This window comes from Rattus norvegicus, chromosome 11 (genome assembly GCF_036323735.1).
Source record: "Rattus norvegicus strain BN/NHsdMcwi chromosome 11, GRCr8, whole genome shotgun sequence".
Classification (NCBI taxonomy): domain Eukaryota; kingdom Metazoa; phylum Chordata; class Mammalia; order Rodentia; family Muridae; genus Rattus; species Rattus norvegicus.
In genome coordinates, this window is record NC_086029.1 from 56,845,613 (window position 1) to 56,871,856 (window position 26,244).

General features: G+C 38.9%; 1 protein-coding gene across 2 annotated transcripts in view; it reads right to left on the minus strand.

The window, feature by feature from the left end:
- Positions 1–2,224: 2,224 nt before the first annotated feature.
- The window catches only part of Tomm70 (translocase of outer mitochondrial membrane 70), a 38,466-nt gene continuing 14,446 nt past the window's right edge, over positions 2,225–26,244 (minus strand). Inside the window, exons 3-12 of one of the 2 annotated variants that reach the window (NM_212519.2) lie at positions 25,725–25,851; positions 23,841–23,950; positions 21,813–21,961; positions 19,503–19,710; positions 17,549–17,683; positions 9,773–9,880; positions 8,705–8,821; positions 7,144–7,241; positions 5,429–5,551; positions 2,225–2,672 (exon numbers count right to left, since the gene is read on the minus strand). In NM_212519.2, the coding sequence (NP_997684.1) occupies positions 2,519–2,672; positions 5,429–5,551; positions 7,144–7,241; positions 8,705–8,821; positions 9,773–9,880; positions 17,549–17,683; positions 19,503–19,710; positions 21,813–21,961; positions 23,841–23,950; positions 25,725–25,851 (1,329 nt within the window). In that variant the 3' untranslated portion in view covers positions 2,225–2,518. Of the gene's footprint in view, positions 2,673–5,428; positions 5,552–7,143; positions 7,242–8,704; positions 8,822–8,854; positions 9,669–9,772; positions 9,881–17,548; positions 17,684–19,502; positions 19,711–21,812; positions 21,962–23,840; positions 23,951–25,724; positions 25,852–26,244 lie in introns of those variants that run through there. The other variant, XM_008768645.4, reaches the window with a different exon arrangement.

The window sequence follows — 26,244 nt, forward strand, 5'->3', positions numbered from 1 at the left end:
TAAACATCCTCCTTGCCATAGTTACCACTTCACTTATTCTTAGTGGTTACCATTTTCCATCTCATTAGGTGACCCCATCTCTGCCACCTGAGAACTGAGAGTACAGGCTTGTGCCACCATGCCTACGAACTTCAATTTTTTTTAAAGTATTATTTGAAGAGCAAACTGTATATTTCCACAAAGGCCAACTTACTTTTTATTCCTTTAAAATGACTGTTTACGTTTAGTCATTTTGAAGAGGGAGAAGGTGTCAGATCACCTGGAACTGGAGTTACAGGCAGTTTGTGGGCTGCCACACGAAGTCCTGGGAACCAAACCTCTCCAGCTCTATTTTCCTTTAAAGATGCCCTTCTTCTGGGTCCTCTGAAGTTTATGGCTTTAGCTTACTTACATTCTCAAGTTCTCTCCATGGTTGACACTATGATTAAACTCCCTTGTGGAATCAACTTGAAGAACATGATAACATGACAGATGTTTTCTAGGCTGCTGTACAAGCCTACGACACAGATAAAGAACCAATTCTCACTACTGCTCTTCACAGAGCTTTGTTTCATTCTTAGAGGGATGAATATTTGCAGGAAATTTCATGACCACACCAATAAAAACTTGTATATGCCTATCTTCAAAGTTAGTTTGAATCAACAAGAAACTGACTGAAGGTTTCAGTTAATAAACAAACAAATTTCCTATCGTTCTGTTTCAAAAATGGATAGAAAAGCTTGAATGTAGTATTTATTTTGTGAATTTACATGTGAAGCCATTTACAAAAGTAAAGATACAGACAGATGCAGCTTTCAGTGCAGTTTCAAATATGTTCACAACAAGCAAAAACGTTTTTGAGTATTCGGAATGACAGTATTGAATGGCACATGCTTCAGTGTTTCCTACCCAACCCCAAGAAGGAGGGAACAGGAGAAGATGTCCCTACTAATGTAAATACAACCATGCAAATAAAGACTCTTAAGCGAAGGGTCACATTCAGAGGTGTAGGACATTTCTGCATTTAGGGCTATCATCACCGGAGAATTATTTCACAACACAATGGAGAGCTCTCCAACTGTCCATTATACCAGTCGTCTCAAACTATGTTAAGTGCTCCTATTGGCTTACCAGCATTGTCCAAAAACTGACTTTAGAAGGAGTCATTTCTAGTATTTCCTAAAAAGACAGCATCTGTAGACAAAATCATTTGGTTTCAGTGGGATAAAGCACCCTTTTAAATAAGAGTGTAAAATGCTCCTATACTCTCAACAATGTAAACTATAATTAGACTTTGTCCGTAAGTCTTAACAGGCTTGCTTCTTTTTTTATCATTTCACTTAAATAAACCTACCTGTCCTGGATCTTGGAAACAGACTCAGTAAGAACACATCCCTCCCCAACCAGAAAAATCCAGCATATAAATAAGTAAAAGGATAATCTTTAAAAGTGATGAATAGCAACAACTTAGAGATTCAAAAGAGAGGATGAGGTACAGATAAAAATGAACAGAACAGGAGTAAAATCAGCCGTCAGTATCGCTGGAGATGTGGGCGTGGACCATCAGTCCTTAGAGGACAAAGTCACCTCAATACAAAAGTACTCTGTGTATCGGACATCTCTGAAAATACTGGCTCAAATCCCTTAAGTTAACAGCCACAGCTACACCACTAAAGTTTTTATTCCAAAAAAGTATGCCCTGGCTCCAGGACTGACATCCTTTTTGAACCTTTACCAAATTTCTGTCACTAGAAAATTCAAGCTAATTAAATATTCCTATATATCACACATGTACTCCATGGGTATGTGGGTTGTTCACATACACCCACATTCTTTAAAAAGCATACTATTGAATAGTACTTACTATGGAATAGGCACAGGCAAGTATACACATGTCTCGTTCGTCTTACCTTCCTCGTTCAGTCCCTCATTAAGTCTTCCTGTACAAGTATCAATCAGAATATTTTGCTTCTGCATAATTTACTAAAGTTCTACAGAATCAGAGGCACTGTGCATGCTGACAATAGCTTAGTCTTTCAATTTTACTGAAATCCATATTGAAGCTTTTCATCCTTCAAAAAAATTAAAAAGGATTAATTGAATAAAAAAGAAGTCTATTTTACAGCACTTACTATGTTAAAGACTAACACACTATAAAACACTCACATATTATACAAACAGCTATAAAAACAAAATAATTCAGAACATAATCCCCACCCCAATATTAAAAAAAAAAAAAACCAAATCAACAAATCAAAGTTTTTATTTGCATGGCCAATTACTGTTTGTATTCTACAACTTTGTTTTAATATCCCTTTAACAGGTTCTAAGCTTTTGTTGCACAGGGAATAAAAGCTGCAAGACTGCAAACTTCCTTGAAGGCCACGCCCACTACACCTAAACATGAAACAGATGTAATGACAACATCACAAAGGGAATACTGAGTTCCACCATTCAACAATTCATGACAGTGTCTTCAGGATTCAGTTGAAGAGGGGGTAAACTTCTTTTAAAAGAGTCAGTCTGTTTCCCCTGGTGCTTATAATGTCGGTGGTTTTAATCCGTATTTCTTTGCTACTTCTGTCTGGGCATGGGCAGCATCACAAAGTGAGTACAGATGAGCCATCTCCATTTCCGACTTGGCCAGGTTGATAGCTTTGTTGAACATGTCAATGGCTTTCTCCATGTTTCCTCTAAAGGAACAAAAATTCAAAGATTCTTCAACAAGCAGTTCTCAATAACCAATAAAGTTTACTGTGCTGCATGAAGTCTTTAACTATAATTCTAGTAAAACGTTTCTTTCATAATAAAGAATGCCTAGCACAGCATACTGAAAACACCAATGAATTTACCTTACATTCCAATATCCACCCCCATCTCTCCTCCCAACCCCTCTGTCCCTTTAACCCCAGAGAAGGGGGATGCCCCTGTGAGTATCATTCCACCCTGGCATGTCCAGTCTGCAGGGATAGGCACATTCTCTCTCACTGAGTCCACCATGGCAGCCTACTCTGTCCACATTATCTTGAATCCTTTGTTAAATACAGGCTGACTAGGGCAACTAAGTTGGTTACTTAAAAATCATAATTTTCCTGGTTCCTAAGCCTATTTATTTCTGATGAAACATGTGTCTTCCCACAACACAGAACACTAGTAGCCCTCAAACCCTTGAAGGCCTGAGTCCACACTCTTACTACCTCATCTCTTACCCCAAACGTCCAAACCTGAGAACTTCCATGCAGTCAAGGGTCACAGTCAAACCTGATCACAAAGAGCCTCGGATTGTTGCCTCTGCTTACCTCTGATCAAATCCCTACCTTTTAGGGTCCACTTCAAGTACAGTATTGTATATTCCCCCACCTTTTCTTCCCAGAAGAATGAAATACTTCACTCTTAATATTCCTTACAGTTCTATTAGCCCTGTATACAGAGGCAGATGCAAGTTTGCACTACCTTACTAGCTCATTTGTGGGTATCTTTCAGTTCCAACAGCTAAGTAAAGGTTGGTAATTTGTGAGTAAATGGATGAATGTGCTATGGCTGATAAAATTTACCTCTTACACTCCAGTGTGGCTAAGCTCTACAGTTACTAAGAAACAACTGTGTAAGGTAAGCAGTATTATCTATGTGTGCATGCATGTGCATAATACTTAATTACATGTGTGTAATCCTGCAACTAAGAGCAAGTCTAGGTAACTCAGTGCCACTAAAGGTGACCATATTTAAATTCCCATAGTATATGGCTAACATAATTAACTATTTTTGGTTTATATGGATCTGTTTTGACGATAGCTAAATGATCTGCAAAATATTAGTATGACCAGCAATGCCAATCTGTAAAATATCAGTCTAACCAGCAATGCCAATCATCTAACTTTAAGAGAACCTCTAACTTCCCTATTCCTCCATATCAACCTTCAGAGTTTGTGTAGAATCTGCCGCATGCCCAGCTGTAGTGCAGGAGAATGAACTCGGTCTCAGGCAAGCTACCAAGCACTCTATCAATGAAGCACAATCCCCAGACCTACAACTGACTTTTTAAAAAAAAAAAAAAAAAAGTTTCCCACGCATTGGTGTTCTGCCTTCATGTCTGTCTATGTGAGTATGTCGGATCCCCTAGAACTGGAGTTACAGACAGCTGTGATCTACCACGTGGGTACTGGGAATTAAACTCAAGTCCTCTGGAAAAGCAGCCAGTACTCTTAACTGCTGAGCCATCTCTCAAGCCCCTAAAATGGACTTTTATGGTACAATTTACCATACAAAGAAAATTCCCTTAACCCTCATCCTTTTAAGGTAATCTCTATGAATATACCTTAAATTAAATATCAAGTCTTTTTATTTGCACTAATCTAAGAAGAACCAGAGCTCTGCTCAAGCATAGTTATGAACCACTGTTCTATCTTAGTAAAAGAATTATTTTTTATTACAAATTAACATAAGAAATGGTATTTGTATATCTGCCATCAGAAGAATCTGGCACTGGCTAGAAGAATCACATTTTTTGTCAGTCTTTTGGAGGAAAGAGAGCCACAGGAAAAGCAGACTAATAGGTAGTTAAGAGGACTTATGCTGATTCCTGACAAGTGATGGTGGCAAGATTAGTGCCTTGACGTCAGGGAAGTATGGACTCAAGTCTTGCCCTCAGTAATGTATCACAGTGGGACCTTGTTAGCCTCACCGGCCTGGGCATTTGTTTCTGTACACTTTAATTATACACTGGAATTGTTATAAAGATGGGTTTAGGTCAACAGAACTGAGATTTGAAAGGTACTGAAGACCAGTATTTAGTCTACAATACATTCTGGAGGAAATGCCAACATTAAGAGGGCATAGTCCACGACAAATATAGCTGTCAACATTAAATGTAGACCTTAAGTGCAACTCTGGGTAAATATTTAAACAAAACAAGTTAGGGAAATCAGAAGTGTAAAAAGTTCAACCAAACCAGAGGTTTCACGAAAACTCAGCAGCTCAGAAGATGTGTTACAACCCATCCAGTTTCTTGGCTGGCTGCTTTCTTGTAGCGGGATCCAGGTCCCACAACAGCCTAGCTATCTGTTCCTTGTTACCTGCACTGACTAAACTATACTTCAGGTGTTTCTGGTCTTCCCATGGGAAGGATAAAAATGAAAAAGGAAATCATACACGATAAAGACCGAGTCTCACTTTTTTTATTTCAGAGCTGGGGACCGAACTACCATTGAACTAAATCCCCAACCCCGAGTCTCACTTTTTAAGGCACAAGCCTGACAGCTTTTATAAGTGTAACTTTTAATTTGGAAAAATAATGAAATGAGGCAAATTCGAATTCCCCAATTTTTAGGGAAGCCTGCATTAAAAGTACAGCAAGCTTTAAAAATGCAATCGATACTGATTAATAATCAAATATATGTAATGAGAACACAAAGCAGTAACTATATCTGTAGGAAGCAGCTTGAGAAGTTACCTCTGCACTTCAATAGTCCCCATGGTCTCATACGCAAAGTCACATTTGTTGTCAATTTCAATAGCTTTGCTGATAAGCTCCAAACCTTTATCCAAATCTTGCTTCCACTGAAGTTGAAGTAAACTGGATTTGGGATGGGGAGGTGTGAGAGGGAGAGAAACAGTTAGATGGACCCAGTACTGACAGAAATATAAACATATGATTTGGGTTCTGACCTCCATAAACAAGTAACAATTTATAAGGAAAGCAAAGACTACAGCAGAACACACGCTGGAGGCTTCTGGTCTCCATCTCTGATGTTGAGTACACGGCCACAGAGTTATAAGTCATGCTCCAGTACCCTTTCTTTCTGCATTTCTAAGAAACAGAGACAACTGATTTTGAATGCAAATACCAACCCCTGTTTCATTCCCTTCCAACTCCTGTCCTACGACCAGTTTTGACTGCTGGAAGGTCCTAGAGAAGAGTTCTGAGGGCTAAAGTTTCATATTTTTGGTCTCATTTCTACTCTGCTACTGGCACTGGCTAATTTCTAGTTGTATACTCTGCTTGTTGTCTCAGTTGTGTTTGGTTCCATTTCATGGAAATATAATGTTAATACCCATTGTGAAAAAGTTGTTCTGTAAATTAAGGCTGCTTCTCCTTTTACTCTGATAATATATTTTATCTTTACAAAATAAAACTGTTGCATTATTTTAAACTTATTGAATATATTATAAATTCTGAATCATTCCATACAATCATTTCAAAAAATTAAATGTAAACAATACTTGCTTTACAGTCTTTACAGTTTTTCACATCATGTGTTACGTATGGTTGTATAAATGTATGGTGCATATATTCAAGTGCTAGTAGAGAAAGGGACTCGGATCCTGGACCTGGAGCCACAGGCGGTTTTGAGTTGCCTGACACCATGCATGCTGGGGACTCAACTCGGGTCCTCTAGACAATAAGGACTGCTGAGCAATCTCATTTCTCCAGTCCTTTCCAGTCTTTAATTTCAAGTCACCATTTTTTTCCTTAAACCTCACCCATAGATGTGTATCATAACAAATACAGCAATTATTTTAAGCTTTTTAATTTTTTGAGAAAGGCTCTCACTAGCTCAAACTCAAGATCCTTCTGCCTCAGCTTCTCAATATTTTAATCTTTATATAGCTTACTTTCCTGCATGCATACATATATGTATTACAAATTAACCTTACAAATGGCCATTATGGTACATGCTTTAATCCCAGAACTTCCAGGGAAGAAGAAGAGGAGAAGATGTGTTCAAAGTCAGCCAGCAAAACATAGTGACACTGACTCCAAGCACACAGACTTGCATTCTTAAGAGTTCTACACAATGGATTATAATTAAAATTACTAGAAACAGAAATACTATGAACTTACAAACTCACTGGTCACCTTGAGAAGTAAAATAATACATATTTGTCTGAATGACACCATTAGGCTGAATATCACGTAACTCTGCCACCAATGATTACATATTTTGTTTCATCTCTATTGTGGCAAGCATGTATCCAAATTCATACATGCACACAGATATAACAGATTCATATGCCCAAAGATTAAAAGAAGCCCTACATAATGTAATAAATTCATCAATTAATTGATAGGTCTACTATATCTGAATCGTTTCTGTAAGGCTGGAAGAAATAGTATACTACTGTGAAAGAGATTTAGTATTTTATTGAAACCAGGAAAATACATACCCTTTATGAACATAAGTTGTAGCATTATCTGGTTCCAAATCAATACATTTATCATACATTTCATCAGCTTTACCAAATTGTTGTTGATCTGTTAATGCCTATGTGAAGAAAGACTTTAGTTACAATGTAATTGCTGACAATTTAAAGTGTACTCTTTATTAAGTATTAAAATTTATTCACCACCAAATTACAGCTTGAAATTAATTTAAGTCAGTTTAAATTTTATATCTTAACAGAATCAAAGGGTTTGGGAAACAGTAGAATATAGAAGAGCCTACTTTTAATGATAACTATACTTGTATTTATAATTTATCACACTATTATTAAGGGGATTAGTCTGAGGATTAGTCATTTTAAAGGGTACATTATAAATATGGTAACTGTTATTAGTCATCCCAAAACTACTGATGTGGCTAAAAACTTACTTTCATAGACATTATGTCTGGGTTTAACTTCGGAGGTGCTCACATCTAAGCTTTGAGAGTTAAACAATATATACTATATAACTTTTATAGAAGCTATGGAAAATAAATTTTAAATGTAAATAGATGTATGTAAAAAGTTATATTAAATTTTCAGTGCAGTTATGCCAGTTCATATTTTTGAAGAAACTTTCTAAAAATCAAACCCATCCAAAGGGAAAAGAGAAATGTGCAATTTGGAAACAGGCTGCAGAAAAGATCTTCCTGGATTACTTTCACTAAAGGGCAGCGATCCTTCGGTTTTCTGTGGGGTACAGAAATGTATACCCTGAACTCCTGATCCCATGGCAAAGGTGCGGATGAGTTCGGGCCGTTACAGCATAAATGGTCACTTGTCACTGTTTACCTTTACAGGTCACAGCAGATGCTGAGTTAGTTTACAGTGTAGTGAGCCATGTTTCATTTTGATAAAGAAATGGAAAGAACTAAGACTGAAGAGACAGCAACTTCTAGGTGGTTTCATGTCCCAGATCATCAGCTGTTGCCCCATGATGTTGTAGGACAACTTCTCATAGGCCTCCTTCAATAAACCCTCCAAGTCTCTATGAAAGGTCACTAAAGAGCATGAAAGAAAATAAAACTACCAATCTCACAAAGGGATTAGGATTAGGGGAGGAGTCTAACAAAGACTGCAACAGTTTAATATTTTCTATTTCTGTGATAATTTGGCAGTATTTTGTAATTAAGAAAAAATCTGGGCACAGTGGCAAAGGCTTGGTACTTTGGAGGCCACTTCATTCCCGATTATGGTTTCAAGGCCAGCATGGATTTAATGTTGGTTTAAATCTTGCTTTTTGTAGTTCAACTCTAAAACAATAAGTAAATCTTCAAGAATTGTTAAAGGAGGCTTGGTGGTGCATGCCTTTAATCCCAGCACTTGGAGGCAGAGGTGATGGATCTGAGTTCAAAGCCAGCCTAGTCTATATATGCCAGCCAAACCTACATAGTAAAATAAGCAAAGAAATAAGCAAGCAAGCAAGAGATTGACTGAGGGAGTGAGCGCCTGGAGAGATCAGGCTAGCATAATTCCATGCTAGATTACAGTTTACAGATGCAGTCCTTAAAATTTTTACACTTACCTGGGCATAAAGTGCATAGCCTTCAGCACACCTTGGAAATTTCTTTATGACTTCTTCAAAACCTTTCATAGCTGCCTGGACTTGCGAAGAATTGTTTGCTGTATATGCCTGCCGATACTAATTAAAAATGAAAACACTCCAGTCAAAGAGCTAAAAAAAAAAACCCCTCTGGAATCTTAACATATTACACTAGACACAGAACATTACATAAGCATTTCCAGAAGAGCAGGTGAGTCACCCACCCACCTACCTCCCTTCCTTCCTGTGTAAAGGATTAGGAAGTGTGGCTTTTTTGGAAATGGTATGTTCCTGGGGTGGGCTTTGAGGCTAGGCCCGCTTTCTCCTACTTAGGATCTCCTACTTAGGTAAGTTCTTAGCCACTGCTCTAGCTTCATGCCTACCTGACCTTTGACATACTCGGACACAATGATAATGTGTTCACCAAGTAAATGTTTCCTTTTATAAGCTGCCCTAGTTATGTTGTCTCTCCACAGCGATAGAAAACTAAGACATGTTAACTGAGCACATAGATGTCATAATTTTGATGTACTTTTCTGTAGTGCCAGAATTCAAAACAAGACTTTACACATGTTAGGCCTCCACATGCTCTATCACCAAGATACATCCCACCTATAGACTTTTTAATGTAGTAATTTCATTTTCATCTTAAACCTATAATACTTATGATACAACTTTCTTTAGAGGGAAAATTATTTTAGGGTTGGCCATAGGAAAGCAAAAGCAGTTAAGTCTTGTCATTACTATGACTTATTTCCTCAAATTATTTTTGACACTTTCATACTAGGTTCTGGTAGAGATATAATTCTGCTGTAAACTCAGGAGCGGGGTGTGCAATGCACAGCTATGATAGCACCAGCAGGAGGCTGGGGCAAGAGGGCTGTGAGTCCAGGCCAATCGCACAGTGACACATGCTTTCAGATGCTTCCTTCTTGAGTTCACTGTTCTGAGAAAAAAAACCAGATGATTCTGCAGACAATATGATACTCACTTTGCTGGATACTATGAAATACAAATGTGTACAAAATCACAAGTTAAAAAGGTACCTACCAATGCAAAACACTTCTGAGCCTGTGCCAAAGCAAACTTCGGTCTTAGTCTGATACATGCATCAAAATCTGCCACTGCTTCTTCAACTAGATCCAGCAGGATTTTCAGCTAGGGAAGGAATACATGATTAAATGCAACAGAACAAGAGGCAGAGCACTTAAGCTTATACTGTGCTTCTCTTCTGCTGTCAGTTAACACTCAGCGTTCATTATTATTCACCGTAACATTGCTTTGCAGGGGGAAAAAAAAAAAATCAAGCTGCAATTTTCAAACCTTAAAACTAGTGTCTGATTAAAAATAAAACATAATTTTCATTGTAATTTGAATAAAAAAATAAGAAATTAAAAAAAATTAAGGGCTTCAGTATTTAATTTCAAAGTTGGTTAGAAATTTATACAAAGAGACCTCACCGCCTGGTCAGGTGGGCACTCCTGAGGCTGCAGAGCTGAGGAGACCACCAACACTGCCCACCCCTGCCCACATCCCTGGCCCAAGAGGAAACTGTATAAGGCCTCTGGGTTCCCGTAGGGAAGGGCCCAGGAGCGACAGGACCCCTGCGCCTGAGACACCGCCGGAACCTGAAGGAAACAGACCGGATAAACAGTTCTCTGCACCCAAATCCCGTGGGAGGGAGAGCTAAAACTACAGAGAGGCAGACACGCCAGGGAAACCAGAAGAGACTGCACTGTGCGCACATCCAGACGCCAGAGGAAAACACCAAACGCCATCTGGAATCCTGGTGCACGGAGGCTCCCGGAAAGAGTGGCGCAGATCTTCTCGGTTGTTGCCACAGAGGAGAGGACTTAGGCAGTACCCCACGAGCACACTTGAGCCTCGGAACCTCAGGTAGGACCAACTTTTCCCCTGCAAGTGACCTGCCTGGTGAACTCAAGACACAGGCCCACAGGAACAGCTGAAGACCTGTAGAGAGGAAAAACTACACGCCCGAAAGCAGAACACTCTGTCCCCATAACTGGCTGAAAGAAAACAGGAAAACAGGTCTACAGCACTCCTGACACACAGGCTTATACGACAGTCTAGCCACTGTGAGAAATAGCAGAACAAAGTAACACTAGAGATAATCTGATGGCGGGAGGCAAGCACAGGAACCCAAGCAACAGAAACCAAGACTACATGGCATCATCGGAGCCCAATTCTCCCACCAAAATAAACATGGAATATCCAAACACACCAGAAAAGCAAGATCTAGTTTCAAAATCATATTTGATCATGATGCTGGAGGACTTCAAGAAAGACGTGAAGAACTCCCTTAGAGAACAAGTAGAAGCCTACAGAGAGGAATCGCAAAAATGCCTGAAAGAATTCCAGGAACACACAATCAAACAGTTGAAGGAATTAAAAATGGAAATAGAAGCAATCAAGAAAGAACACATGGAAACAACCCTGGATATAGAAAATCAAAAGAAGAGACAAGGAGCTGTAGATAGAAGCCTCACCAACAGAATACAAGAGATGGAAGAGAGAATCTCAGGAGCAGAAGATTCCATAGAAATCATTGACTCAACTGTCAAAGATAATGTAAAGCGGAAAAAGCTACTGGTCCAAAACATACAGGAAATCCAGGACTCAATGAGAAGATCAAACCTAACGATAATAGGTATAGAAGAGAGTGAAGACTCCCAGCTCAAAGGACCAGTAAATATCTTCAACAAAATCATAGAAGAAAACTTCCCTAACCTAAAAAAAGAGATACCCATAGGCATACAAGAAGCCTACAGAACTCCAAATAGATTGGACCAGAAAAGAAACACCTCCCGTCACATAATAGTCAAAACACCAAACGCACAAAATAAAGAAAGAATATTAAAAGCAATAAGGGAAAAAGGTCAAGTAACATATAAAGGCAGACCTATCAGAATCACACCAGACTTTTCGCCAGAAACTATGAAGGCCAGAAGATCTTGGACAGATGTCATACAGACCCTAAGAGAACACAAGTGCCAGCCCAGGTTACTGTATCCTGCAAAACTCTCAATTAACATAGATGGAGAAACCAAGATATTCCATGACAAAACCAAATTTACACAATATCTTTCTACAAATCCAGCACTACAAAGGATAATAAAGGGTAAAGCCCAACATAATGAGGCAAGCTATACCCTAGAAGAAGCAAGAAACTAATCGTCTTGGCAACAAAACAAAGAGAAGAAAAGCACACAAACATAACCTCACATCCAAATATGAATATAACAGGAAGCAATAATCACTATTCCTTAATATCTCTCAACATCAGTGGCCTCAACTCCCCAATAAAAAGACATAGATTAACAAACTGGATACGCAACGAGAACCCTGCATTCTGCTGCCTACAGGAAACACACCTCAGAGACAAAGACAGACACTACCTCAGAGTGAAAGGCTGGAAAACAACTTTCCAAGCAAATGGTCAGAAGAAGCAAGCTGGAGTAGCCATTCTAATATCAAATAAAATCAATTTTCAACTAAAAGTCATCAAAAAAGATAAGGAAGGACACTTCATATTCATCAAAGGAAAAATCCACCAAGATGAACTCTCAATCCTAAATATCTATGCCCCAAATACAAGGGCACCTACATACGTAAAAGAAACCTTACGAAAGCTCAAAACACACATTGCACCTCACACAATAATAGTGGGAGATTTCAACACCCCACTCTCATCAATGGACAGATCATGGAAACAGAAATTACACAGAGATGTAGACAGACTAAGAGAAGTCATGAGCCAAATGGACTTAACAGATATTTATAGAACATTCTATCCTAAAGCAAAAGGATATACCTTCTTCTCAGCTCCTCATGGTACTTTCTCCAAAATTGACCATATAGTTGGTAAAAAAACGGGCCTCAACAGGTACAGAAAGACAGAAATAATCCCATGCGTGCTATCAGACCACCATGGCCTAAAACTGGTCTTCAATAACAATAAGGGAAGAATGCCCACATATACGTGGAAATTGAACAATGCTCTACTCAATGATAACCTAGTCAAGGAAGAAATAAAGAAATTAAAAACTTTTTAGAATTTAATGAAAATGAAGGTACAACATACCCAAACTTATGGGACACAATGAAAGCTGTGCTAAGAGGAAAACTCATAGCGCTGAGTGCCTGCAGAAAGAAACAGGAAAGAGCATATGTCAGCAGCTTGACAGCACACCTAAAAGCTCTAGAGCAAAAAGAAGCAAATACACCCAGGAGGAGTAGAAGGCAGGAAATAATCAAACTCAGAGCTGAAATCAACCAAGTAAAAACAAAAAGGACCATAGAAAGAATCAACAGAACCAAAAGTTGGTTCTTTGAGAAAATCAACAAGATAGATAAACCCTTAGCCAGACTGACGAGAGGACCCAGAGAGTGTATCCAAATTAACAAAATCAGAAATGAAAAGGGAGACATAACTACAGATTCAGAGGAAATTCAAAAAATCATCAGATCTTACTATAAAAGCCTATATTCAACAAAACTTGAAAATCTACAGGAAATGGACAATTTCCTAGAAAAATATCAGGTACCGAAGTTAAATCAGGAACAGATAAACCAGTTAAACAACCCCATAACTCCTAAGGGAATAGAAGCAGTCATTAAAGGTCTCCCAACCAAAAAGAGTCCAGGTCCAGACGGGTTTAGTGCAGAATTCTATCAGACCTTCATAGGAGACCTCATACCAATATTATCCAAACTGTTCCACAAAATTGAAACAGATGGAGCCCTACCGAATTCCTTCTATGAAGCCACAATTACTCTTATACCTAAACCACACAAAGACACAACAAAGAAAGAGAACTTCAGACCAATTTCCCTTATGAATATCGACGCAAAAATACTCAATAAAATTCTGGCAAACCGAATCCAAGAGCACATCAAAACAATCATCCACCGTGATCAAGTAGGCTTCATCCCAGGCATGCAGGGATGGTTTAATATACGGAAAACCATCAACGTGATCCATTATATAAACAAACTGAAAGAACAGAACCACATGATCATTTCATTAGATGCTGAGAAAGCATTTGACAAAATTCAACAGCCCTTCATGATAAAAGTCCTGGAAAGAATAGGAATTCAAGGCCCATACCTAAACATAGTAAAAGCCATATACAGCAAACCAGTTGCTAACATTAAACTAAATGGAGAGAAACTTGAAGCAATCCCACTAAAATCAGGGACTAGACAAGGCTGCCCACTCTCTCCCTACTTATTCAATATAGTTCTTGAAGTTCTAGCCAGAGCAATCAGACAACAAAAGGAGGTCAAGGGGATACAGATCGGAAAAGAAGAAGTCAAAATATCACTATTTGCAGATGATATGATAGTTCATTTAAGTGATCCCAAAAGTTCCACCAGAGAACTACTAAAGCTGATAAACAACTTCAGCAAAGTGGCTGGGTATAAAATTAACTCAAATAAATCAGTTGCCTTCCTCTACACAAAAGAGAAACAAGCCGAGAAAGAAATTAGGGAAACGACACCCTTCATAATAGACCCAAATAATATAAAGTACCTCGGTGTGACTTTAACCAAGCAAGTAAAAGATCTGTACAATAAGAACTTCAAGACACTGAAGAAAGAAACTGAAGAAGACCTCAGAAGATGGAAAGATCTCCCATGCTCATGGATTGGCAGGATTAATATAGTAAAAATGGCCATTTTACCAAGAGCGATCTACAGATTCAATGCAATCCCCATCAAAATACCAATCCAATTCTTCAAAGAGTTAGACAGAACAATTTGCAAATTCATCTGGAATAACAAAAAACCCAGGATAGCTAAAGCTATCCTCAACAATAAAAGGACTTCAGGGGGAATCACTATCCCTGAACTCAAGCAGTATTACAGAGCAATAGTGATAAAAACTGCATGGTATTGGTACAGAGACAGACAGATAGACCAATGGAACAGAATTGAAGACCCAGAAATGAACCCACACACCTATGGTCACTTGATTTTTGACAAAGGAGCCAAAACCATCCAATGGAAAAAAGATAGCATTTTCAGCAAATGGTGCTGGTTCAACTGGAGGGCAACATGTAGAAGAATGCAGATCGATCCATGCTTATCACCCTGTACAAAGCTTAAGTCCAAGTGGATCAAGGACCTCCACATCAAAACTGATACACTCAAACTAATAGAAGAAAAACTAGGGAAGCATCTGGAACACATGGGCACTGGAAAAAATTTCCTGAACAAAACACCAATGGCTTATGCTCTAAGATCAAGAATCGACAAATGGGATCTCATAAAACTGCAAAGCTTCTGTAAGGCAAAGGACACTGTGGTTAGGACAAATCGGCAACCAACAGATTGGGAAAAGATCTTTACCAATCCTACAACAGATAGAGGCCTTATATCCAAAATATACAAAGAACTCAAGAAGTTAGACCACAGGGAGACAAATAACCCTATTTAAAAATGGGGTTCAGAGCTAAAGAAAGAATTCACAGCTGAGGAATGCTGAATGGCTGAGAAACACCTAAAGAAATGTTCAACATCTTTAGTCATAAGGGAAATGCAAATCAAAACAACCCTGAGATTTCACCTCACACCAGTGAGAATGGCTAAGATCAAAAACTCAGGTGACAGCAGATGCTGGCGAGGATGCGGAGAAAGAGGAACACTCCTCCATTGTTGGTGGGATTGCAGACTGGTACAACCATTCTGGAAATCAGTCTGGAGGTTCCTCAGAAAATTTGACATTGAACTGCCTGAGGATCCAGCTATACCTCTCTTGGGCATATACCCAAAAGATGCCCCAACATATAAAAAAGACACGTGCTCCACTATGTTCATGGCAGCCTTATTTATAATAGCCAGAAGCTGGAAAGAACCCAGATGCCCTTCAACAGAGGAATGGATACAGAAAATGTGGTACATCTACACAATGGAATATTACTCAGCTATCAAAAACAACGGCTTTATGAAATTCGTAGGCAAATGGTTGGAACTGGAAAATATCATCCTGAGTGAGCTAACCCAAACACAGAAAGACATACATGGTATGTACTCACTGATAAGTGGCTATTAGCCCAAATGGTTGAATTACCCTAGATGCCTAGAACAAATGAAACTCAAGACGGATGATCAAAATGTGAATGCTTCACTCCTTCTCTAAAAGGGGAACAAGAATACCCTTGGCAGGGAAGAGAGAGGCAAAGATTAAAACAGACACAGAAGGAACTCCCATTCAGAGCCTGCCCCACCTGTGGCCCATACATATACAGCCACCCAATTAGACAAGATGGATGAAGCAAAGAAGTGCAGACCGACAGGAGCCGGATGTAAATCTCTCCTGAGAGACACAGCCAGAATACAGCAAATACAGAGGCGAATGCCAGCAGCAAACCCCTGAACTGAGAATAGGACCCCCGTTGAAGGAATCAGAGAAAGAACTGGAAGAGCTTGAAGGGGCTCGAGACCCCATATGTACAACAATGCCAAGCAACCAGAGCTTCCAGGGACTAAGCCACTACCTAAAGACTATACATGGACTACCCTGGACTCTGACCTCATAGGTAGCAATGAATATCCTAGTAAGAGCACTAGTGGAAGGGGAAGCCCTGGGTCCTGGTAAGACTGAACCCCCAGTGAACTAGACTGGTGGGGGGAGGGCGGCAATGGGGGGAGGGTTGGGAGGGGAACACCCATAAGGAAGGGGAGGGGGGAGGGGGATGTTTGCCCGGAAACCAAAGAATTATTATTAAGTATTAAATAAATTAAAAAAAAAAAAAAAAAGAGGTAAAGGCAGGTGACTGCAAGTCCCAGACTAGCCTAGGCACCTTATATAAACAAGGAGACCCAGTCCCGTAAAAGAGAAAAAAGTCACAAGGAGACAAGGTGATGGCATGAGATGGTGGCCTTCTAAAACCTTCCATAAAATTTACCTGATGTTCATGTGTGTCTGTGTGGTATGGGAATATAATAAATGTTTTCAATTAAAAAAAAAAGAAATTTATACAATTACCAACTTTATATTAATTTCAAGATATTAAAAATAAAGATGGAGGGTTAGGGATTTAGGTCAGCGGTAGAGCGCTTGCCTAGCAAGCGCAAGGCCCTGGGTTGAGTCCCCAGCTCTGGAAAAAAAAAAAGAAAAAAATATGGAAATAGATGGAAATAGCCAGAATTTTTAAAATGCTATTTCAACCTTTCAGAAGCACTGGACAAAATTCTCCCCTTCAAAGAACTTCAAACCAGGTCCACCTATAATCCCAGGACTCAGGTTGTCAAGGCTGGAGGGGAGCTCAGATGAGCTTGCACAACAAGTGAGACTTGGCTCTAAAATAACTGAATATACACACATTCAGTTCTTATACAGACCTTCCTGCTCTACTACACTGTAGTAAAAGAAGGCATGCTGAGCAAATCAGACAAGACCAGACAATTCTGGGTGTTTGCTCCCTGCATATGTAGTAGGTATTTTACAACTCTGTGGAGCTCCAGTTCGGGGGGACCTGATACCTCTGGCTCACTGGGAGCCTACAGTCATGTGCATATACTCCTACAGACACGTATATTAATTACAAAGAATCATTAAAATGTCAGGATTGGTGTTTACCCACGGAAAGCCTACAAGCTACAAATGAATACCCCAAAAGACAAGCTGATCTGTTAACACATTTTTTGCCTTCCCTTTCTTCAATAATATCAATATTATTATAAATTTTCAAGATGTAAGTAAATAAAGGCCAATTCAGGAGTTCACATGTTGTAAGAAAACTTTAAGAATCTCTGAAGAGTAGTCAGCAATCACAGCTCTAGAAGGTGAAATCTACCCACCTGTCCTCGGTGGTGATAAACATCCGAGTTCATAGGGTCAATCTCAGCAGCCATGTTGAAGTCCTGAGTAGACAGCATAGGCTGCTGCTGCTGCATGCACATGGTGCCTCTTTTGATAAGGGCATTTGCTCGAAGCTACACACCAAAAGCGAGAGAAAGTACCTGGTTAATTTTAAAATCTAATTTAGATTAAGAGAAAAAAATTCTGTAATGCCTACTACAAAGTTCATTAAGGACTACATAAGTTTTTAAGTATAGTAACTAAATATTGTTAAAGGTTGGTTATTACAGATTTCAGAACATTTTTATTGTTCCTAAAGAACACAGCACACACAAGCACAACACCTCTAATCCAAATGCCCAGAAACTACTTACCTCTAGTCTATTTCCACACATTTGTATATTCTGAATGCTTCATATACACTATGGCCTCTTCTGGTTTTCATGTAGTGTTTTCAATGTGATATGTATTAATATTCCTTTTTATGATAAAATATTTCAGTGTAGATATTGGACACGTGGGTTATTTATATTTTTTGAGTGTCATGATTAACACCGCTATCAACATTCAGGTCTGTATGTGTGTCTTAAATTCTCTGGAAGCAGCGTTGACAGATCACATGGCAACTACACGTGTTAACATTCTAAATAACCAAACTAGTCCCCAAAGAATCTTTATCATTTTATATTCCCGTCAGCTACACAATGTTCCAATTTCCCTACATTCTTACCAGTACTCATTACAATCTGTGTTTTTGAGTTAGTTTTATTGCCTGTGCTTTCAACTTAAAAAAAAATTTATAGTCATGATACTAGGAAAGAAGGGGTACTAACTGTCCTAACAGGCAATGGTACTGGAACACATTTTCATGCTGTCATTGCTCATTTGTAGAATAGTCTTTGGTGAGTTATGAAATTCTTTTGTACATTTTCTGATTAGGTTTCCTTTTTACTGTTGGGTTCTAAGTTTTTTTTCCTTGATTACAATGAACCTTCCATGAATTTTTTTCTACTCTATGGAAGGTGTTTTCAGTTTTCTGATACTGTTCTTTCAAGCACAGCCTTATTTAAAGCAATCCTCCAACCTCAGCTGTCCAAATACAAGATATCATGGCTGGCTCAAAGCTGCTATTTCTCTTTTCACATCCATTTACTTATGCCCACACATATTCACAGGGGCATCTGCCACAAGAGGGCATTTGCTTGAGTCCATCCTTTCTTCTGCCATTTGGGCTCCAGGGTCTGAGTTCAAGTTGTCAGCCCTGACAGCAAGTTGATGGCACTTCTTGATTTGTGAAGCTAGACTTTAGGTGTCTTGTCTCAGAAACCCCTTCCTAATACAAGGCAATAGTCATTCCTATGCTTTTCCTAAGATCTTGTTTTACTTTTAGTTCTTACATTTAGGTTTCTGGTTTGTTTTGAAGTAGCCTTTATATACAGTATACAGTAGATATTATTACTCTTTGCTGTTAAAGCTAAAAGTCATGATCATGAACACAGGCTTCTTCTTCAAAGCAACAGCACATATACTTTATAGCAGAATAGAATGAAGAAATGCAGTAATTTGGAAATCAGCATGAAAAGAGATTAAGGAAAATTTTATAGGGTAACTTTGGTATGAAAATTTCATTTCAAAAGCATTTTAAGAATACTTAGAAGAGTGTCATCATCCACACCACTGTCACCGTTACCCAAAACCAACCTTTTACAGTATGCCATGGCCACAAGGGATCTGACAGTACATTAAATGCTGTAGAAGAAAGCTGTTTATTTCCTTGCCATGTATTACTGCTTCGGATTCACTACATCAATATCATTAGACATAGATTCCTCAAAATAAAAACCAGCCTTTCATGGAAACGCGAGTGACGTGCTGAGGCTTCGGGCAAAGCGACTGCACAAGTAACCACGCTGACTTTCTAACTTCCACACACACACACATTTCAAGATGTACCTTCACGTTAGCTTCCTTCAAACTGATGACCTTATCTAAGTCAGGCTTGGCCGCGTTGGCACTGCCAATAAGCAAGTAGAAGGTGGCTCGTAGTAGTAATGCCTCTGCCATGTATTTGCCTTGAGCATCTATTTCCTTTGAGCATTCACTTATGATTTTGTCATAGTTTTCTTCTTCCATATATTGTTTAGCTTTTAAATATCCAGAACTGAAGACAAAAGCAAACATAGGAAAGGAAAATAATTACTAAGCAAAGAGCAAATACTAAAACCTGCTAGATATGGCACTCTGAATCATCCTTTCCTTCTCTACTCATCAGTCAGTATGGGACTGGAGCTGGGGTTAGAGATGAAACTGACAGGAGTTCTTAACCAACAGGATTTTCTTGATACCCTCAAGAAACAGTTTTCAAGTGGAGACAGCAGTCACTGGCAGAATTCTTACATTAGTACTTTGTTCAAACACTAGCTAATATGAGTGAGCCGATTAGAAAGTCGCTCTTTTGAGCGTAGATGAGGACCTTGTCTTACTTTCTGTCTGGGGCATTAGAAGTACTTCATTAAGGGATAAGAGAATGAAGGAAGTAGACAATAATCAAGTAAAGACAAGTAGCCGGATGTGTGTTTTGTACAGACCATTGTTTTGTCCAAGACAGACTGAGTAAGGAACAGGACTAAGTAAGGAACAAAGACTAGAAGTTAAAACACTGAAGTGCTTCAAATAGATTTATCATTCCACCTTAAAAGGTAGACATAGAATTAACTCACATCAGGGGACTTTTGTTTACCCAACAAGCTATCTTGCAGAGCCCCTAGAATAACCTCTCCTTTTAAAATGCAGTGAGTACAGTTTTCTTCTGCTATCTGTTGTTGTTTGCTTTTGTTTGAAACAGGGTTTCTCTGTGTAGCCCTGACTCTCCTGGAACTCGCTCTGTAGACCAGCCTGGCCTCTAAACTCAGAGATCCTCCTACCTCTGCCTCCCCAGTGCTGGGATTACAGGCACGGGTCACCATCATAGCCCAGCTACAACATTTTTCTAATATGATGACTGCTATGGGAGATTCTGAAACAAAAAAGTATTCTATGGAATTTCTAAGACATTTGATATATGACAGTTATACATTAATTAGCATGGTGTGAAATGATATACTTTAGAGGTAGATACTTCAAATTTTTATCTTGCATTGGGTTAGAGACACATGATACAAACCCACAGGATTACAAGGGTAAAATACTGATTCTTTACTGTGTGCTATGTTGCTCAGTAGTTAGATAAAGTAAATGCATATTTGAATTAGCATATTATCAACTCACAATGTGTTTATACGGGTGTAACCCCTCAAAAGTCAAAGAGCATCTGTATTAAAGAGCACTGTAAGTTAAAGTACAATTTCTCATTTTAGTTGTTATAGTCTAGACAGAGAAAACTGGTATGTAATTTACACAAAAAAAATTATATCAAATTCTTCTAACTTCTCTAACTTCACACTAACCATTTATTCTATATTTTGTTGCTCAGGTTACCAGGGTAAGAAAGCAGGAGCAGTAACACGAAGATCAGACGCAACATCGAGAGTTCCCACTCACTGAAATCATGGTAAATAATTACACAGGCTTCTACATCTTAAAGGAATCCGATAAACTAAGAATCAGCGGTACTAGTGTTTTCAAAACGTGGTGACACCGAGGTGTGGAGTAAGATGGAAATACAAAGTACAAACTGCGCAGCGGCTTCGGCTGAGAGCTCCTGTGAGCTTATGACTCACATCCTGTCATCTCTCGCCACAGCTCATAGAATGTGATTACCTTTGCTCTCGTCGTTATGGGATGAAGACCGTTTACTGCTTCTGTCTCACTGTTACTAAAGCTATGTGACATCTGAAATACTTATTTTCCAACTATGACTTTCTGAAACATTATATACCAATTAAAATGTACATGTCTTGGTATAATCATACAGATTTCCTTAAAATTCAGTTGTGTTTTAGTTCAGGGAACACTATTCCCCTTCCTTCCATACGTATTAATAAATACCCAATCAGTAACACTACTTACTACCCTATATCAGGGAGGAGTTACCCTAACTGAAAAGCACACACACTGGCAAACAGGAATGTGCAGGCTTTGATGGTACATACATTATATACCGAGGTCTCCCTCCAGCCATAAAGGCATGTGACCTTTGACTGCACCTTTCTATAGTATAAAACACAAGACTGTCACGTCCTGGACAAGTAGAAAAAAATCTCAAGAAATTAATAACATGGTACAACTCCCCCCCCCCACAGACACTGTGTTTGGCATACTTACTTTTCTTTTACTTCTAACGCTTCTCCCTCCTTGTCCTTATCTTCGTCAGACTTCTCTCCTTTAAGCATTGGCTGAGAAATTATGTCATCCGTGAAAGAACTGAAGTAAGATTTAATAAACTGTGGAGATGGCATCAGAGGTTCCCGGTTCTGAAATTCAATCACGTTTAAACTTCTTTTTAAAATGAGAAAATACTAATCAAAGAGCAAGTATACTGCGGAACGAAAATGACTTATAATAAGTAGATTTTCATTTTTAAATTAACAAACAACATTATGCCACAGGATAAGAGTGGAAATCCAACAGGTTTCACAGGTGATTTTAAAGAATTCCATTATGAATTGCGGAAAGGCAACAAAGTTTTAAGCCCTAGTACAGTTAGTCTTGGATTCACAGTACATGCTAATACATGAAAGCCCACGATAATGAAACCTGCTAAGTGTTGTTCTGAGACAGGGTCTCTGTGCAGACTAGCTTGTCTTTAACCTATAATCCGTTTTGCCTCCCAAGTAATGGAAATATAGGCATGTGCCAACTGAGCCCAGCTGTATAGATTAGTTTCAGAGATTATCATATCAGTAATGGAAAAGACAACAAGTGCTCTGATATTCCTGAAATTTAGCAGTCAATCTTTGATGATTTTTAGCTAAGCTCTCACTCTCCCAGCACTCTACTTAAGTTTCCCCTCGAATGCTTAATATCAGGTCTTTTATAATTAATAACATCTGTTCCACTAAAATGAGCCCTCTAGAAGGCACCATGTCTTTACTCTCTCCCCTTTTTATAGCGTGGGTGGGCCACAAATTTGTGGTGTTCCTCCTACTCTAACCTTCTAAGTGCTTATGTTTTAAGAGTCACTTAGATCTGGGACCATGTGCTTGTTGTATCCATTGCTCTACCACAGAGCTTAGTTTAAGCTATGCCACTAATGTCTATTGATATAGTTTACCTTTATGTTGAGATTTGCCCTGGAGTTATCTGTATTTTTATGTTAATTCCACCACCCCAAGGACAGCTGCCTAGTCATGTGCTCAGGACTCAGGTGACTTCACCAGAACCTTCTCCCCATTGAATTTGTAAAATACAGGTGAGGGGTAGATACAGGATAGAAGGAGGCCTGTCATTGGAGGAGAAGGAATGATGGGCGGGAGAGAAGTTTGAAGGAAGAGGAGGAGACTGGAATGGAAAAGAGGAAGAGACAGGAGGGAGAGGGAGAGAAGCCTTGGCAGGACAATATGGCGGGTGACATTAAGACTCCACACTGTACCTTTACAGGTTGTTACAAATGTTTTTAAGGGATGGATGTGTATTGGGCTTTGTATGTTTAGGTGGGCAATTATATCTCATCAATTGGGTCAAAGGTTATTGTGTTGTGTGTTCTTTCATGTGCAGATTTGGGATGTGTGTTTCTGGCATGGAAACCTGCCTTGAGAACTAGATAGGTAGAGAGATTGCTGCCAGGTTCAGAGAGAGGTATTCGGCAGTGTGATATGGGATGGAGCAAAGCGGGTGAGAGGCTTTGCTGATTGAGAATTAAGATATCCAGCAGATATCTTGGGTATAAACCAAGTGGGGGATAAAAGACAGTAATACTTTTTTTTATTTTTTATACTTTTACAATACCTTTAAAAGCTAATGATACAGAGCAAGAGTTGGCAAGTTTTTTTTTTTGTTTTTTTTTTTTAACAAAAGATCAGGTGATAGTTTAACATTGTATACTCTATAGACTTTGAATACAACCACTCAACTGTGGAGTAGCAGCATAAAAGTAGCCCTAAGCACTATGCAAGCAGCTAAAATATAGGAAGCAGATTGGATTTGGACTTTGGGCTGCTGACTGACAATCCCTAATATATAATGAAACGAACTATACTCTTTGAGTACAGTTTTAGATTTACTGAAAAATTGGTATGCTATAATAACCAAAGAATATAGGAAAAAGAAACAACCAATTTTACTTTCAGTTACCATACACATTATGTCTAGGTTCAAGCAGCACTGAACTATTACCAACTCACACTAATTTACCTTATATTTTTCTTTGGCATTCTCTTTCCCGAGAAGTTTAAGAACTTTATCAGCTAACAGCATGCTCTGCTCATTTTGAAACCCTTCTAATATACACACAGCAGTGACATCTGGAAATGACAGAAAATAAGCATTACGGAATTATTCTGATCAGCAGTATCAAATAGGTATAACTGAAATACAGAGGTGAAACAACTTAAAGCAAGGTGGAAGTGTTCAATTTTCAAGGAACTGTCACCACTGTACTTCGCTGGGGTCTGTTTTCCTCACCTGTGAAATGAATGTGCTTATCCTGTTTAATTTCTGATGTCTCTCAATGGTCTAACATTGTGTAGACAGCAAAGAAAACAAGGAATCCAGAATATTTTCTTCTGGCTAGTAACACAAGGCAAGTGAACACAGTAGAATCACATCTTGCTCTGCTGCTTAGGCTGTTATCAAACTCCTCCACCCAATAAATCCTCTTGCCTTGCCTCCTAACTTAGCTTTTTAAAGGCCTTCAACTTATTTTGTCTCCAAAGCTACTTCGACACAGAGCTCAAAAGCATCCTCAAAACACCACTTCCCACTGGTTATGCTCCAGACAGCTCACAACAGAGTGGTTTGAAATTTGGAAGATCAGAAGTTCCCTCAGCATGTATTCGCCATTCCAAGTATTCATGCAACAGTTGTGGCCTCTTCTCCTAAGCTCCACTCTCCACAACCCCAAGTCCTTCTCTCCCAAGCAAGTCAATCAGCGTCACATTTAACTCACTCACTCACTCACTCACTCACTCACTCACTCACTCACTCTGACTAAGCTCCTTTCTCATTCCATGCCTTTGATCTGAAACTCCACTCAGCCTCTTCTCTGACAGTTATATCTGCCAGTAACTTCAAAACTTTGCTTTTCCATTTTAAAAACATTCCTTCAACCATCACAGAACATCACAAAACTTTTACATTTTCTAACATGATCTAAAACATCCTCATTCTTTAAAAAGACTCATTCCTTTAATAAAGCAACAAAAAGGCACTGTGCGCTCTGCTCAGGACAGTGAGCTAAGTGAGAACCCGGGTTTTACTCCCCACTATCAACCACAAAGTTATCAAAAGAGTAATTATGGCTAAATTTTATTGCTGACGATTTTAAAGGATATGCAAACAGGCACTGAAAGTACTTTTAGACCATAGAAATTATAGTTTGGTTTAGTGTTTCATCACTTAGCCTATGACCCGCACTTTAACTGCACTTTTGGAAACAGATATGGTCAATTAGAGGTGGTATATTTATAGTATTTTCAGAAAATGACATTTTCGTTTGGATTTTATAGCAATTACACAATCTGCAATTGTGTATAAAACGTTTGAAAGTATGAAGGGAAGAAGTGACTTCCTTAATAACTCATCTCCAAATTATTTCACATTTATACAAGAAAGCAGCTGAAAATGTGTCAACACTAACCTGCTAAAAACTACTTTTCTGATTTTCTTAATCTTATACTCATGAATAATCCCTCGGTTGTGCATGTGCCTTTAATTTTAGCACTTGGGAGACAGAGGCAGGTAGATCTATGTGAGTTTGATGTCAACTGGTCTACACAGTGAGTGCCAGGACAGCCTATGAAGAGAAACCATGCCCCCCAAAAAAACCAACCAACCAACCAACCAACCAACCAACCAACCAACCAACCAACCAATAAATATTCCACAGTAGCAAACACAGAGAGAACTTATGTACCAGTAATTTCTATTTAACTTAGAGAACACGGTCTCACCTGTGGCATAGTTTAACACTGAAAGACAATGGACTGATCTCTACACTCACAAGGCAGTAAACATAAATGTACCAGTGACTACAAAGCCTTCAGTAATTTTCCTAGGAAAATACAGAAATCTCCTCACCTTCTAAACACTCCTTCTTATTGTCTAGCTTCTCATGGGCTTTTGCACGTCTAAAGAGAGCTTTCACATATTTGGGATTAAGTTCAACGGCCTTTGTACAATCTTGGGCCACTTCTTTCCATTTTTGCTGTAAGTGAAAGCATGAAAAGAAAAACAGTTACACTGAAAACAACTGTTCAACAGAATTGAGTTTTCAAAACCCGACAGGCCAAGTGTTAAAGAGTTTCTCAATAAAAGTATTTCCAATTCAAAGAATACAATATATAAAAGACAACCCCCGAGCCCCAAATATGAAATAAAGAGTCTACACTAGATTCTCAACACTAGGCAATGAGATCTTGGCTGTTTTCCCACCTGCCCACGGCTGTGTGCTCTGGGCAGTTTTCACTCCTTCAGCACTACTGATCTGGATCCACACAGTCCCCTCACCAGGGTCTTTGCTCTTTCACCTGTTCCTTCTCTGCCAACAGCCCTCAGTTCTACTGCATCCCACGACGAGGATGCATGTTCAGATGATCCT